Source organism: Verticillium alfalfae, genomic scaffold, assembly GCF_000150825.1.
Source record: "Verticillium alfalfae VaMs.102 supercont1.18 genomic scaffold, whole genome shotgun sequence".
In the NCBI taxonomy this organism is placed as follows: Eukaryota; Fungi; Ascomycota; class Sordariomycetes; order Glomerellales; family Plectosphaerellaceae; genus Verticillium; species Verticillium alfalfae.
This window is the reverse complement of record NW_003315021.1, coordinates 126,596-142,158: the sequence shown is the minus strand read 5'-3', so window position 1 is coordinate 142,158 and position 15,563 is coordinate 126,596. Positions and strand designations below refer to the sequence as shown.

The 15,563-nt window shown below is 55.5% G+C and overlaps 7 protein-coding genes across 7 annotated transcripts in view; 5 read left to right on the top strand and 2 right to left on the bottom strand.

The window, feature by feature from the left end:
- The window catches only part of VDBG_10039 (conserved hypothetical protein), a gene marked incomplete at both ends in the record, with an annotated part of 1,827 nt that extends 641 nt beyond the window's left edge, over positions 1 to 1,186 (bottom strand). The window contains 4 exons of the mRNA XM_002999699.1: positions 6 to 553; positions 612 to 729; positions 796 to 903; positions 964 to 1,186. Coding sequence (XP_002999745.1) covers positions 6 to 553; positions 612 to 729; positions 796 to 903; positions 964 to 1,186 — 997 coding nt within the window. The remainder of the gene's footprint in view (positions 1 to 5; positions 554 to 611; positions 730 to 795; positions 904 to 963) is intronic.
- A 1,658-nt stretch (positions 1,187 to 2,844) lies between these two features.
- Positions 2,845 to 4,914, top strand: VDBG_10038 (benzoate 4-monooxygenase cytochrome P450; the record flags this gene model as incomplete). Its single annotated transcript, XM_002999698.1, has 6 exons — positions 2,845 to 3,067; positions 3,173 to 3,394; positions 3,475 to 3,828; positions 3,904 to 4,057; positions 4,107 to 4,398; positions 4,792 to 4,914. 6 exons carry the CDS (start codon positions 2,845 to 2,847, stop codon positions 4,912 to 4,914), a joined length of 1,368 nt encoding a protein of 455 aa, XP_002999744.1.
- Positions 4,915 to 4,956: 42 nt separating this feature from the next.
- VDBG_10037 (3-hydroxyacyl-CoA dehydrogenase type-2) lies at positions 4,957 to 6,005 on the bottom strand (the record flags this gene model as incomplete). The annotated part of the gene is made up of 3 exons (XM_002999697.1): positions 4,957 to 5,121; positions 5,177 to 5,529; positions 5,585 to 6,005. 3 exons carry the CDS (start codon positions 6,003 to 6,005, stop codon positions 4,957 to 4,959), a joined length of 939 nt encoding a protein of 312 aa, XP_002999743.1.
- A 428-nt stretch (positions 6,006 to 6,433) lies between these two features.
- Positions 6,434 to 7,156, top strand: VDBG_10036 (conserved hypothetical protein; the record flags this gene model as incomplete). The annotated part of the gene is made up of 1 exon (XM_002999696.1): positions 6,434 to 7,156. One exon carries the CDS (start codon positions 6,434 to 6,436, stop codon positions 7,154 to 7,156), a length of 723 nt encoding a protein of 240 aa, XP_002999742.1.
- Positions 7,157 to 10,370: 3,214 nt separating this feature from the next.
- On the top strand, positions 10,371 to 12,337 carry VDBG_10035 (conserved hypothetical protein; the record flags this gene model as incomplete). Its single annotated transcript, XM_002999695.1, has 2 exons — positions 10,371 to 10,424; positions 10,778 to 12,337. 2 exons carry the CDS (start codon positions 10,371 to 10,373, stop codon positions 12,335 to 12,337), a joined length of 1,614 nt encoding a protein of 537 aa, XP_002999741.1.
- Positions 12,338 to 12,823: 486 nt separating this feature from the next.
- VDBG_10034 (conserved hypothetical protein) lies at positions 12,824 to 14,179 on the top strand (the record flags this gene model as incomplete). The annotated part of the gene is made up of 3 exons (XM_002999694.1): positions 12,824 to 13,303; positions 13,357 to 13,817; positions 13,867 to 14,179. 3 exons carry the CDS (start codon positions 12,824 to 12,826, stop codon positions 14,177 to 14,179), a joined length of 1,254 nt encoding a protein of 417 aa, XP_002999740.1.
- A 425-nt stretch (positions 14,180 to 14,604) lies between these two features.
- VDBG_10033 (conserved hypothetical protein) overlaps positions 14,605 to 15,563 on the top strand; it is a gene marked incomplete at both ends in the record, with an annotated part of 1,803 nt that continues 844 nt past the window's right edge. Inside the window, 2 exons of the mRNA XM_002999693.1 lie at positions 14,605 to 14,832; positions 14,891 to 15,559. Of these exons, the coding sequence (XP_002999739.1) occupies positions 14,605 to 14,832; positions 14,891 to 15,559 (897 nt within the window). The remainder of the gene's footprint in view (positions 14,833 to 14,890; positions 15,560 to 15,563) is intronic.

The window sequence follows — 15,563 nt, the reverse complement described above, 5'->3', positions numbered from 1 at the left end:
CTTACACATCATGATGCCCGACTTTGCGTCCTCCAGGGCTACACCAGGACTTGGAGACCGCCCCTCCACCGTCGACCGTGTCATGGCGTCCCCCCGTACCCACGCCTCCTTGACTTCGTGTCCGCTCTGGCTTTCACCTTGCGAGTCAGTATCGCGTCCACTCCGGCCCCTTGGCGCAACATTCGCCGTGAGATCGACCTCGTCGCTGTCACCGTCGTCCCCCCTGCTGCCGCTCCCCGTCAGCGGGTTCCACCGCTTCTTCTTCGACTCCTGCGACTTGGAGGGTGCGCCGGGCATGGTGCCGCCGCCAATCGTGTGCAAACCGATGGGGTCGGATGGCGGGTCCCGGGCGTCGTTTTGCCGCTCGTACGACTCGCCCTGCCGCGACTGCCACCACTTGCCGATGACCCGTGACCACAGTGGACGACACACGGGTATGCCGACGCAGATGAGCGTCAGGGATGTCTCGACTTGGGACCACACGATCACGGCCACAGGCACGTCACGGACGCCCTTGACGTTCATGACACGGATGCCTCCTGCGGCAGCGGCTCTGTTTGTGTCTATTAGTCCTGCGACGGTGTGAAATGGCTTGGGAGATGTCAACGTACAAGATGCCCAGGCTCAGACTGCCGGCGATGGTCAGCTTTTCCCGGCGCGACAGGTTCAGCTTGAAGATGAAGATCCAGGGAAGGACGGCAAAGTAAATATCCACGGCGATGGTGCCCACTATGGAGGCATTAGCCAATATTCCCAGCTACCGACTGGCGTTAACCCCTCAGCTTGAATACGTACTAGCCAGCATCACCGCGGGAGGAACAGTGTTGAAACAGGTGCCGTTGAGGCTCTCGTCGTAGGCATACGGCAGAGGTCGACATGCGAGCCACGTGAGGAATGTGTTGACTGTCGCTTTTGTCAGCCTGGATTATGGTCATGGCAAAACGACCAGGACATCAGTCTTACGAATACTCAAGATGCCCATAACGGACATGATGGCCCAGATGGAGATGATTTGCCACCGAACGACGACAAGTCTCAGCAGAAAGAACCCGACTGACGCCTTGGATGTTCCCGTCGCCAGAAGGGAGAACGTCTGCGCGATCATGCGGTAATACGTCGCTACAACGTCCTCTGCCGCCGTGAGATCATCCCGTCCGTAGCCGTGGATCGCGGCCACGGTCCCCATGATACTGTAGCCTAGTGTGAGAACCTGCGAGGCTCGGCAGAGCCGTCTTGGTCAGCTTTGATGGCTTCTCGAAAGGAGTGGGAATCGTTGCGCTCAAGCGACTCGCGGCCGTACCCATGATATGGCGTAGAAGTGATCGTCGGTGCCATACGCTGCTACGCAGACGATACGCGTGTACAGTCGAAGAAAGAGAAAAAGAGTAACGACAAAGGTCATGGACCACAGCACCGCAATGCAGAGCGGTCCATCGCCGCCAATCTGCATCCTCGCAAGAACAAGGTCCGTTCCCGCGCTCTTGACACTTGACAGTCGAGGGTTCCACGTTCAACCACGTTTTGCTTTTCGCCCGGGTATTTGTCGTCAAAAAGAAAAGAGCGAAATTGGCTTGGTGAGAGGGTCATCCGCCTTGCCTCGCGTGATCTCCCCTTCTCTCTCTCTTCCTCTCTTTGTCTTCCAGCAGCAATGGCCGGGGGTGGCCAGATGTATAAAGCAAGGAGAACAAACCTCGAAACACCCCCAGGCTTTCCCCGCTACTTGAGCGTACAAGAACAGTATACCCGAGCAACAAAAAAAAAAGCATGGATCAAGTCTGGCAGTCGGGCTTGCCCCCCCCCCCTTATTGTACGGGAACAAGTGCCATTGTTGCGGCGCATGCAGTACAGAAGCCGGGGTGGGTGTTGATCATGATCCCAGCCGGGAGACCTATCACTTTTGCACCAAGAAAAGTGACAGCTCAGTTTTTTCTCCGTGTCATGCACAGCAAAATCCAGGGCGGGCTTAGGAGATTGGCATACGGTACGGCACACGAGTCTGTTGCTGCCAAGGCATGGATTGTGGGCGTGGACAGACCAGGTTCACAATCCGTGCAGCAGCCGCCTTGTCAATCCCCCCTGGCGACCCCTATCGTTGCCCGTGAGTCAACCAGACGCATTTGCTAGCATTGAGTACATTGCTGTTCGGGTCGAAGACGGGTCCAGCCCTTTTCCGTTTTGGGCCCTGTGCAGCGACTGGGCTTTGACGACACTGGACACTGATCCGGCAGGGCTTCAATTGAGCGGCCGGTGGGGGGAGAGGGGGAGAATAGCGAACAGTACGAGATGGCTGCGGGCTGTTCCGCGGTCTACCAAGCCTAAATCGCTTTAGCTCGAAGGACTAGAGTGGCCTGCCGTTCTCGAGTCAGCCCAGAAATGGACGAATCGAGACAACTTTGCAAATGAGGCTTGGTTCAATACCTCTTGTGAAGTGATTGTAAAGAGATAGAGTGTCCGCCACGTCGAGTCAGATCCTTGTCTCTCGGGGTGCGTGGGGGGGGGGGGTTATCTTTCTCACCGCGTAACTCGGGAGGCTTCCCCAGATCCATGTCCATGGCTAATTAACGAGCTCTAATTCGCCATGCGGCGTTCCAGTCGACTGCCAACAAGAAAGGATGATCAGGGCCACGGTCCCATATGTGCTGCCGTATACACCAGCCCGTTCACATGAGAAGTGACCAACTCTCACCCTCCGCCCTTCCCACCCTCCATCCGTCCTGACCAGCTTCGTCGTTGTACTCGAACCCCCCCCCGGCCCGCTTGCGACGACTCATGTGTGCGTGTATGTGTCCCTGCCGGTGAAGCCCTCAGCCTCCAGCATCCCACAGACCGCGGTACAAGCCCGTCATGACTTTGTCGCTGCCTGAGATCAGGCTTCCCTCGCCGCCGCTCCTCAGCGGCCTACTGATCGCCGGCTTTGTCCTCTTGTTGGCCAGGGCGTACCACGGATGGCGACGCCTCTCTCACATCCCGGGCCCGTTCCTATGGTCGCTCTCACCGTTCCCGCTGCTCAGGGCCAACCTCATCGGCCAATCCCATCAGATCCTCAGTGATTTGACCACCGAATATGGTCTGACAACCCACGCCAGGATTCCTTTTCTTTTTCCTCTAGAGTTGGATGGCTCTTGGAGACGCAGGATTACGTGCTGACATGTCCTCGTTTCTGTCGTTCCAGGCCCGCTCGTCCGCATCGGGCCCAATGCCGTCCTGACGACTGACTACCGGCACTGCCAGAAGATGGAAGCCCACAAGTCGCCCTATCGCAAGGGCCCTTGGTATGGCACCTTTCGGTTTCAGAAGGGCGTTGACCACTCGTTCGCCATGCTGGATGAGGCCAGGCACACGGCTCTGCGGACCAAGGTCGGGCATGGCTACTCTGGGACCATGCTCGTGGTACGTGACCTGAGGCTCTCTGCTCTTGTGCCTGTTGTGTCGAGGCCGTGCCTGTTGTCTGGAGGCCGTGCTTCGCGTGTCTAGGCCGTGCTTTGCGTGCCAAGGCTGATAACAACGGTGACCAGGAACAAGCCATCGACCGGCAGCTGGAGCGCTTCTTCCGCATCATCGACGGGCAGTACATCACGACGCCGTCTGACCACAAGCCCCTAGACCTGTCCGTCATCACGCAGTTTCTCGCCCTCGACATTGTCGGGGACATGACGTTTGGCAAACCCTTTGGCTTCCTCGACAAGGGCGAAGACATCTATGACTGGATCAAGTGGAACGAGGGCTTCTTCCCCATCGCCTCCACCGCCGCCACGCTCCCGTTCCTCGCCAGCCTCGTCCAGAAGTGGCCCTTTTCCGAGGCGCTGCCCAAGCCCACCGACAAGGATGGTCTTGGATGTTTCATCAAGTAGAATTCTTTCCCCCTCACTCTCCCTGTCACTCGCACCAACCACCGTTACATAGTGTGTCAGACTAACAGTCCCCGGCGCAGGGCGGCTCAGGACACGCTCGACGAGCGGTTCGAGCCGGGCGCGCAGCCGAGAAACGACATGATCGCTCAGTTCCTCAAGCACGGCGCTACCAAAGCGGAAGCAACCAGCGAGGCCCTGGTCCAAGTGTACGTCCTCATCAGCCATTTCTCCACATACGCCGCCCATGTGATTCAGCCAGGCTAACAGGGCGCGCGCCTTCCTCGACAGCGTCGCCGGCACGGATTCCGTAGCCGTGGCCCTGCGCATGGCTGTGCTCTACGTCCTCTCGACGCCGCGGGTCTACTACCGCCTGCTGTCAGAGATCGAGGGCGCCGCCGCCAAGGGCGAGGTCAGCTCGCCGATCAGGGATGCCGAGGCCAAGAAGTTGCCGTACCTGCAGGCCGTGATCCGCGAGGCATGCGCATCTTTGCCTCGCAGACGCCCCTCCTCAACAAGACGGTTCCGCCTGGCGGGGATGTCGTTGCTGGTTTTGCGCTGCCGGCCGGCACTCAGGTGGGCATGGATGGTGTAAGTCACCAGGCAAACCTATGGCGGAACAGGCATCGCCCCTGTGTCCGCGGGCTGCTGCTTAGACTGGACGCTTCGCTGACCGTGTCTGCAGTGGGGGATCCTCCGGAGCAAGGAGCACTGGGGCCCCGACGCGGGTATCTTCCGGCCCGAGAGATGGCTCGAGGTCGACGACGCCAGGAAGGCCGAGATGGCCGCCACGCTGGAGGCTTTCTTTGGCTATGGACGGTACAAGTGTTTTGGCCGGAACGTTGCTTTCATGCAGATGAGCAAGGCTCTGCCAGAGGTAAGAAGCTCCGCCGCTTCCCCCCCCCCCCCTCGAGCCTGAACTTGTGCTTATGGCTGCTTCTAGCTCTTGCGACGATACGACTTTACGATCAATGACCCGACCCTCCCGGTGAGGAAACTTCACAGCGCTGCTTTCTGGATGATGGAAGGTTTCTGGGTCACTGTTGGGCAGAGACAGACCCAGTGACGAGTCTGTCCTCGAATTACGCTCCCATTTACTCGAAGCAGCTCAGTCTACATTGTCGATCGGCTCCCATTTTGGGAGACGGTACCCGCCGATTGATTTCACAAAGGTGCCAAATCTCGCGAGAGCAGCCGCTACGTCTTGCCCGAGCCAGGACTGCAGGACGTTTGCCCGGCTGTACTCCATTTCATGTAGATGATGACCCAAGACCTGGAAATGACATAAAATTAGGCACTATCATCTCAACACAAGTGATGCAACTGACCAAGCAAGAGGTGCCGTGTCTGGAAGGATCCGCAGCGGCAAACGCGATGGCCGTGGCGACAGCAGCAGGAGTGTTGGCGTCCAGACCGGCCTGCGTGATGACATTGCCAAACTCCCTTGTGATACCTGTAGGCGTGTAACCAGGTGTCACTGCGTTCACCCGCACTCCCAGCGAGGCTGCCTTGTCCAGCGATGCTCTCAGCAACCCAATGACGCCGTGCTTCGAAGCGATGTACGCGGCGTTTCCGGTCGAGCCGAAATACCCGGATATAGATGCCACTAGGACGATGGACCCTCTAAATCCATCGGATGCTGGACTGTTCTTGGCCATGTAGTGCAAGCTCAGACGCAATGCTGGTCACCTCTGAGTATGGGCCTGCAGAGCAGAAACTAGGGCTTGTGGACTCACTGTTCAAAGTCCCCTTCAAGTTGACATCCAGGACTCGATTAGCCTCCATCGACTCGATGGGATCCCCTACGCCGTCGACGCTGACGTCCAAGACCGGCGAGCTCTCCATGATGCCGGCATTGGCCACGACCATGTGAATCGCACCGAACCTACTCAGAGTAGTCTTGAAGACATGCATCAAGGCCGTCCAGTCCGTGACACTTGCAGGCGCGAAAATGGCGTTCTCTGGGTGCTTCATAGAGACTATGAGCGCCTGTGCGTCCGCCTTGCGCCCCGGCAGATCTGTGATGCACACAAGCGCTCCATGTTCGTTGAAGAGTGTTGCCGTGGCTGCACCAATCCCTCGAGCGGCACCAGTAACAATGATGGTTCGCCCATTCAAAGACTGCAGGAGGTCATCTTGAAAGCTTAGTCGAGACATGATCCTGGCGACACGATGGTTGTTGTCCAGTTTATTCCGTATCTGCCTTGAACTATCAGGTCATGTGCTGCTTATGCAGTACCCCGCGGCGCTGTTGATGTCTGACTGATCACCGCCGGTCAGCACCTCCGTCACCAGGGCGTTGCTTTGCGAGATGTGACAGTGTAAACCAATGGTCAACAGATGATAGTTTCAGAAACCAGCATGATTCATTGTTCGTGAGTGGTATGAAGTCTTCATAAATCAGCGACTAGGGTGAACTCAAATGAGTTATGCCGCAAATACAACGCCTCCCATGAGTTTATTTTGTCTCACTTGACCCGTTGTCGAGGCTCAGTCTGAACCCCGCCAAACGTCTACCCCGCGCGAACTGTTCAACCCAACATCACCAACAAGATACGTACGCACCAACTGCCGGACTGCCCACTATGGCTGATCAATTTGAGGTTCCAAAGCCTCTAGCAGAGCTCTTCGAGCAGATTGAGAAGAACGTCGCTTCGACACAGCTCGGCTCGTCGAAATGGTACATGATCACACTCGCAGCGCTCGTCGGCAGCAATGATCCTGACCTCTGCGCCGATCTCTACACGCACCTCCTCACGAAACCCGAATTCTCGGCACCAGAGCAGCGACAAGAGCTCGTCCGCCGCCTCCGCGAGGGTCTTTTCAAGACCATCAGCGTCGTTGGTGTGTGCAAACCCATGAGTGCAATCCTGGCCATCAACGCCCGCGAGAGGGAGGAGGACAAGGACCGAAGCATCACGCGAGAGGGGTGGCAGTGCGACGATGACAGCCTGAAGCGCGGCCAGGCGTGGCTCGCCAAGATCTACACGCGGGACACGGACAGCACGCTCGACCTGTTCAAGGATCACAGGGACTTTGCATGGGTGTCGGAGCGCATCACGTACGGGTTGTACCTTTGCGACCGCCAGGTGCTGGACGACTTCGACACGGAGATGGTCGTCCTCTGCAGCATCATGATCCAGAATCTTGGCAGAAACACGCATTGGCACCTCCGAGGGACTAGGCGTCTCGGTGTCTCCTTCGAGGACACGCAAAAGGTGTGGGACTCGGTTCAGTTGGTCGCTGGCTATTTGGGCGTGACGCTGAACAGAATTCCGACGGTGGCCGATGTTGAGAAGGATATCTGAGAGTACCTACGGTACAGGAGAGCCCAAGGATTGGCAGAATCATTGGTCGATCTTGACGATAGAAGGGCCATCGAGGCTCCAGATGGCATTAGATGCTCTCCATGTCCGAAGACCCTCATGTACATGTCAATTTCTTTTCTGGCCATGAAACCGCCCAGCATACAGAACCCGTCTCGTATTCTCAAAGCCCTCAGGCGCTACGGACAAAATTTTACCATTTCAACAAGATCTAGCTTTGCCAGACAGCCAAAGGTGAACCCGCATGAGGTGCATGCTCCATGCCACCCCGCCGATAACCCGACTTGCGTTTGGACGGAGTATATATGAATCACCTTTAAATGGATGATCATCGCTATGATCTTGACTTATATTGTTGCTTCGTTTCCTCGCCGCATACGTAGCCTTAAAGGTACGGTCATCCCGAAAACGACCACCATGTGCGAATCCGTCGAGGTTGTCGATGCCTTCATGCGTTACCCCCAAGAGCCATAATTGTATCGCATACTCACTGAATCCTCGGTTTACAAGTATATTTTTTCTCCCTCCGCACCGCCCAGGGCATGCTTTCCCGACATCCGCGGCGAATTCCTGGCCCTCAAGTCCGTCAGCCGAGGAAATTGGACTACTGGACGCCTGGGTACAACGAAAGACGGGCGTCTGAGCCTGAGCTCTACTGAGGACATTCGCCTTACGGATCTTTTCACACCATGGCATGCTTCCTAAAATCGACTTGCTTGATTTCCCTCGCCCCTCTCTGGAGTCGATACACAGGACGAGCTACAGTGACACGGTCAGTTGACGGCTGGAGTCGTCACTACGCCTGACCGCTGCGGACAATTTCCCATGGCTATTTGCTTCTGGATCTGGCAGCCTGGTTTTCGCTATGGCTTGTATGCAGATAGTAAAATGTATGCCGCCATTGAGCGTCACGACATTGCGCCCAAGTTCCTAGCGCACATCACCGAGAGCCGCGGCCGCGTCATCGGCCACATGTTGGCGAGACTGAAGGCTTGTTTGGCTAATATCCAAAATATGGGCAAATGCTGGGCCCTTTTAGCTGGGCTGCGTAGCCTCGGGCCTATCGCGTCATTCGTTTCTGATAGAAGACGAACGAGGTCGCGCCTATCTTCACGGATTCTTCACTTCGTATCACACGACCGACCAAGGCGTACTGCAGGCTGAGTTTCATAGCCTTGAGAGAATCTTCCCGCGAAGGGCGGATCCATCAGCAGTCGGCCAGGAGAAGCTGTAGGCTATATTCAAGCAGTTATCTACGCAATAATCAAGAAGAATTCAAAGTCAGCGAGACAAGACTAGCAATCCTGTCGAAATCGCCTTTTCTGCGCTCAGGAGGTTTTACAGATGTGTTATACGTGCTGGCATTGCAAGACAGTCTTGACTAGGCGCGCCGCCATAACTTTATCGCAATATAGTAATCGAACTTCGTTCACGTTCTTCTAGAATTCTTGATCGTCTAGCAAATAATCAGCGGATTGCAAGACAATGCAATGACGAACCCATGATCTACCTGGGAATTATGTTTAACCTGTATCGTTTCTCCATTTATCGCCTTTGCTACGTTTTCCTGTAATCGGAAATTCATCAGTTTCTAATCAGTGTAGTAAGTCTCCTCTTTACACGGGAGGCGTGCAAAGCAAGCCAAACCAGAAAAGTCTCTGCAACTCAAACTTACAAATGTTGTTAATGAGGCCAATGTGAGCAAATGTGAGCAGATGTGCAGTCAGCGTGTTGATTGTGTGTCGCGAGTGCTTGTCAAAGCCAGACGGTAGCCCTGAAAGCGTCACTTGGAGGAACCGAAGACCTAGTATATTGAAATGAACATTAAATAAGAACACTGTAGTCATTGCGACTGGGTGTAGATCGTTAAAAAGCGAATCATGACGAGTCATGCAGCGTCAATGGTTGCCTCTCAGAAGATTGATTGCTTTGAATACCATCCCGGGGCCAAGGATTCTTTGTGACTGTTGTGACGCGGGATTTGATACTGTCATGGAGCAACGACTCAGAGCTTGCCTCCGACGTTTCTATATAGCTATACAACCGATGTAAACGATGAATAGTGATGTTGTGCCCAAGATATACCACGTCATTCATCTCCGATTACAGAATCTAAGCTCCCAGATCACCACCTTAGTGAACAGCTCCAATATCGAGATCACTCTTAACAGCGTGTCCAGGAAGTAAGTCTGGGTTGTCCCTGAAATAATTCGATAGACATCTACTCAATTTCAGGGCATTGACATATTAGAAGGATGTGTCTGATGAAGCACACTTATTACTCTTGCGGCTGCTATTCAGGATGTTGGATCGTCGGCGAGCATTGCTGTCGGTATCCGCGGTGCCAAACATATATCGCCAGCCCACCCTTCGTGCTGGATCAGGTGTGCTATTATCACAGCTTTCAACAAGGATGAGTGATTGCTTGGGTAAGTCACAGTACTTCCGACGAAAGGTGTTAGGACCTGGCGCATGCGGAGTTTGAATACAGGTTTCCGATGCTGCTGGGCTTGGAGCACCTGTGAGCAGTAGACGGCTCAGAAACTGCACAAATCAATAGGCGAGCAATGCAGTAGCAAATATGAGACACAACGTAAGCTACATGTTGCTTGATCTGCGATAATACATTGTTAGCCCCTTCCTTCCCTTGATTCCTGAAGCCCTTCCCAAATGCAATGTTCACACAGGCTCATGACACATGTTCCTGCTATTGTCTTGACGGTTATCCATTTCCCCCTCCATAGCAAGTCCTGTTACAGAGGTTGAGCTAGTCAGCATTGCCTTCGAAATGTGATTATTAGCTGACTCGCTTACTCTAGCTGATAGGTTTCTCGATCATTCTCAGACTACTGCGTTCTTCCAGTCCTACTTTAACACGTCTTTTTTTGCGCACAGTAAGCGAATCTGCACGCAGCGTCTAAGTGACCCTTTTGCCTCGCAGGTCCGACTATGTATGAGATGCTAATTGCTTGGCGCTAGGCCTCGAGGCTGTTTCTGGAGCTGGCATCAATATTATCGTCAATGATCTGCATGTGGCTGCATTCAAAACCCTACAAGACCAATAACCTCGGGATCTAGTAGATGTGCTTCTAGGCATGGGTATTTTGCGAAGTATTCAACGTGATTTCATCGCCTTGACTGTTATACGTATCGATAACAAGTCAAGGCGGTCTCAATGTTGTACACATGCTTTCTAATGGAAGTTGGGGCTCCTGTGACGGCTTGCAAGCTGGCCCTCCTCTGCTTTATCGTAGGCGAGGCCACGCGTCCATGCGTTTCCTTAGAGTCTCTGGTCCTTCACATGTTGACGAAGACTGGTGTTGGCTTCAGTTCAGAAAATTCTGTCTGTTCAGGTTCTGATCGCATATTACTTACCGCTGAACCAATTCTAGCTGATCCTTGACGTAGATTCATGGATTGCCCGTGATTCCAGGGGAACAGAGACCCATATCCCACCGTCTTACTGTATGCGGAAGGATCAAATCCGACTGTACCGTGGTGAGTGGCTGTGCCGCAGCAATGCGCGAAGGATTTCTCCCACTCCACGTAGGCTGCTGGCTGTTGCATCTTCTGAGCATGATCATCATATCCCTCATTGCATAGTCACCTTTTGCTGAGATTTACACCATGAAGCAACGATCTCGGGCTTGCGAGCTATGCCAGAAGCTCAAAGCCAAATGCGAGGCTTCCTCCACGGGGAAATGTGACCGCTGCAAGCGTGCAGGGGTCGAATGTGTACCCGCAGCGCCACGATTCCAGCGCGACCGCATTGCCGAACTAGAGGCACAGGTCGAGGAACTCACACGCCGACGGTTGAGGGACACCCCCACTGACGAGTCGCTCATCCCGTTCATTGACGCGCGAATTCATCCCGATGAGCAGAGACGCGTTCTGACTGCTTATGCCGCCCACAATGCCGCAGTGTGGCCCTTCCTCTCTGTTGCCGATACGGACCTCGAGCACCTCAGGGAGACTTCATCGCTCCTGCTATTGGCCCTGCTCGCCTTCCCCGGCGACACACTGCTCCCGGCACATGTACAGGAAGAGCTAGTCCTCAAGGCCATGTCCATATTCGGGGAGGAGATCATCGCCAAAGGAAACCGTTCCCTAGAAATGGTCAAGGCTCTCCTGACGGCAGCATTCTGGTTTCGACAAGCCAGACAGGTGCCTCACGGTCATTGCTACCAGCTGACGCAGTTGGCGGTCGACATGGCTATTGACATTGGCATCGCTGGGCCTCAGCTTGTCAGAACACCCCCGGCTTACTTTTCTGAGACTAAGAATCCGACATCTTTGGATGCCAGAAAGACGTGGATCGCTTGCTTTCTCGCAGCAGCTTCAAATTCTCTCTGCATTAGGCGACCAACCATCGTCACATGGACGCCATACCTTGAGGAGTGCATCCAGTGCCTGGATAAGACCGACGACTGTCTTGCCCACATGGCACGAATCATGAAAATTTGCAACCAAATTGCGGGCAAGCTAGGCCTTTGCGACCTTACAGTCTATACTGGTGTTGAAGACGCAAGGGACCAGATGGCCACCCTCCGCGGCCTCGTCTTGGCTTGGCATGCTCAACTGCCGGCAGCCCTCGCCAGCCACCCCGTGTTTAGCTTTTGGCGGGAGATCGCGGGTCTACTGATTCATGAAGTTGTCTTGCACACACAGACGAATAAGGCACTGTTTGCTGGGCCGTATGTGCCAGGCAAGATTGGGGTTAAGGACTTTGCCGCTCCGACCAAACTCTCGACGGAAGTGGTCTTCACGTTGCAAAGCCTCCTCAAGGCGTGCCACGGTGCAATACAGATCTTCTCCGACATGAGCCCCTCGATGATGCTTGGGCTTCCGTCCTTGACAATTGGTCCGGCTGTTCTACATGCCCATTTCGTGCTGATACAAGCTCATGTCGCCGTTACAGGGCTCCATAACAGCCTAGGCCAGATCTCGACTCCGGACCAAGTCGCGCTTTCGTCCAACATGCAGAAATTGGAAGATGTGGCGCTGGTCCTAGACACGATCGACCCTTTCTTGGCCTCGTACACGACAACAGTTTTGCAATCATCGCGGTGGCTGCGAACTTGGCTCAACGACTACGATGCCATTACGAGCCGGTATGTGGCGAGCCTGTCCATTGAGCGCGAGTTGGAGCAGACGCGGCTCTGAGAGGCACAGCCCCATGCGGTCTCGCGACATGACATCATGGACTTTGGGTTGACGCGGAGTCAGAGCGGCCTCCTGTGGCTCATACCCCGGTTCTGCCGTCCGGAGATGTGGGGCGGCGAATTTTCGCCGGCCGAAGAGCGAGCCGCAGCCCTGTCATGCTGAAGGATGCAGATCTGAGCCTGAGCCTGAGGGCCTCAATGCTACCACGGTCGTTGAAATCGTCTGTTTTCAGTGGAAATACGAGGATTGGTAGTAATGGAAGCGTCATTGTACTGTTGCCATCGTGATCGCGCCCGACCGCTTCGACCGACTTGTAGCCCAGCTCGTGGATTAAAAGGCCGTCTGAAGCCGCTGTAAATCACGTCGAACAGCAGCATCCAGAACATCAACAGCTTGAACATCAACATCTTGAACACCAGCAGCTTGGACACCAGCAGCAGCTTGCACAAGACCCCCATTCTGCAGCCTCATTTTTCAATCTTCAAGATGCATCTGCCGACCTTGCTTCCCATCTCCCTTCTTTCTGGTCTTGCCCTGGCCCAGGGCGATCTCGCCGGTTTGCTCCAGTCGCAGGACGATCTCAGCACGTTGCTGGAGCTGGTCGGTCTCGTTGATGGTCTGGCTGAGACGCTCGCATCGTCCTCGAACATAACCATTTTTGCCCCGACGAACACGGCTTTCGACAACGTCCCCATCGAGATTCCCGAGGGCGAAGCCATTGCCTACAAGAACGACACCATTGCCATTGGCGCCCTGCTCGCCAACCATGTCTTCAAGGGTCTATATCCGGCCGAGGTCGTCACTGATCTTCCGACCTTTGCCCAGACTCTGCTCGACAGCTCCTATGTCAACTACCAGCAGCCGTTCTCTAACTTTACCGGCGGCCAGTACAACGGCCTCGTGAAGAACGGCGCCGACGTCTGTGTGCTGTCGGGAGAAGAGACCATCTCTACTGTTACCGAAGCGGTAAGTCTACCGTTCCGCACCAAGCAGATACAAATTACTGACTGCCCTCACAGGACATCAAGCTTGGCAATGGCATCATTATCCACAAGATTGACACGGTGCTGAGTTTTGGAGCCCCCTTTCAGCTCTTCACCGCCCGTGCCAAGCTCCTCGCCATGAACGCCGCCGTCGAGGCGGCTCAACTCGGTCTGGCCTTTGGGGAGACTGAAGCCGACTCTCCGGCAGTCAACATCTCTGATTTCACCATCTTCGTGCCCAATGATGCTGCGTTCGAGGCCATCGGGTCTATTCTGCAGGCTGCCGACCAAGAGACGTTGCAGGCGGTTCTGAGCCATCACATGATTGAGAACAACGTCATCTTTTCCACGGCCCTCGGGAACGTTACCGTGCCTTCTGCTCAGGGTATCGACCTCACTTTCACCGTGCTGCCAGACGGAACAACCTGGGTCAACGGCGCCAAGATCCTTCTTCCCAACGTCATCCTCTTCAATGGTGTTGCCCACATCATCGACAGGTGAGATTTTGGATGCGATCCATGAAGCTCATATGCTAATTATTGCCAGCGTCCTGAACCTGGAAGTGTTTGACAGAAACACGCTCGCTCCGTCGGCCCCCGCCGCGGACCGCGTCGCCTTCCCCGATGCCAGCCCCGTGTCCAAGCTGCCCTTCTCGAGCGTCTCGTTCGGAAACGATCTTGCCACCTACACGACTCCGGCTCTGCTCAGCACCATGGCTGCCGTCGCGACGCCGACGCCTGAGGGCGAGGCCACGTCCGGGGCGCCTGAGACGGTCCCGACTGCCGGTGCGGCGGGACATGGTGCCGTGGGAGCTTTGGCCGTGGGCGCTGTGGCGGGCGTGTTTGCTGTCATGCTTTAGGGTCAATCTGGTGTTTGAGAACGATGATTGGCAGTGTTGCGAACGTGTGATGGATGTAGATGGGTTGTGTGTACTGTTGGGTTTGCAGACCTGCATCGGTATTCGCGTGTCGTTTTCTCTACATAATCTTTCGACTTTTCCCTTCGGCTCAATTCTCAGGCAATCGAATAGACAATTTGTTACGCACGTACTACCTCTTGTGTGGTGAAGTTCATCGTCGCAGGTCTGAAAACATGAGGTTGTAGAATGTCGGCCAGGGGAGAGTAGCGGAACAGCTTCCGCTTTGACTCCACCAGCCACGAAGTGAGCTTGCTATTTCGCAGTCGACGTGAAGCCCCGTCAATCACCTCCAACTCTCGACCTACACATCGCAAGTCGACAAATCGAGAACAACGTCAGTGCCGTTCTGGTGACCATTCCGACAAATGCCCCCCCTGCAATTCGTGCCCGCACGCGATTCGCGTCACCGGCATGCCTGTCTCGCCCTCTACCGCGCCCTCGTTCGCGAAGGCCGCCGCATCCCTCTTCCAACCGACATCCTGGCCGACCAGAGCGCCCACCCCATCCAGCACATGATCAGAAAACAGTTCAGGAGAAACAAGGGCGATACGGGGCCGCGGGTTGTGTTTGCGGCATTGACTGCCGGTTACAAGGTGGGCCCCTACCTGTACAGATGACGGTTCTTTTCGCTAAAGTGCAAATCAACTCCAGTTCCTGTCCCTCTTTCGACAAGCCCAAACGACATCTTCCACAGCCCATGCCGAAGTCCTCGCCCATGTCAAACGAAAGCGACTCGAGTCGGCCACGTCTCGCGCAAACTACAAACCGAAACCGCCACAGCTCGACAAGCCCCAGTTCTGTCCCAAGCCGCCGCCGCTCCTCACGCGGCACCGAGACCCCGACGGCTCCGTCTCCTACACATCCACCCTCCGGCCGGCCCCCTCTTCTCAGCTGCGAGGCCGCCGTCGCATACCGGTCGTCTTTGTGACTTCGCAGGGCGTGCCCTTTCTCCGCACCAAGAAACCGCAGCCCGTGCGGCTCGAGTGCGCGCTCCGACGCCAGGGCCAGCGACGGCAGGCACGCGTGACGCAAGCGATCGAATTGCGCGAGGTGAGTACTCCGGCGGCCAAGGACGAAGACAATTGGGAGAGGCTCGTCGAGGGTCTGCAGCGCGAGGAGGGACGAGGGCGGGAGCGAGAGCGAGAGGGTGACAGCGAGACGTTTGCGGCAGCGGTGCAGACGGGGTGGCAAGCGCTGGGACGCAGCCTGCAGAACGAACGACTCGACTGGGTCGCGAAGACGGAGGCGTATGTGAAGATCGTAGACGAGGAGAGGAGGATGGCGAAACTCGAGGCTGGGTTGGTGGAGGACCGATGGGCGGTGG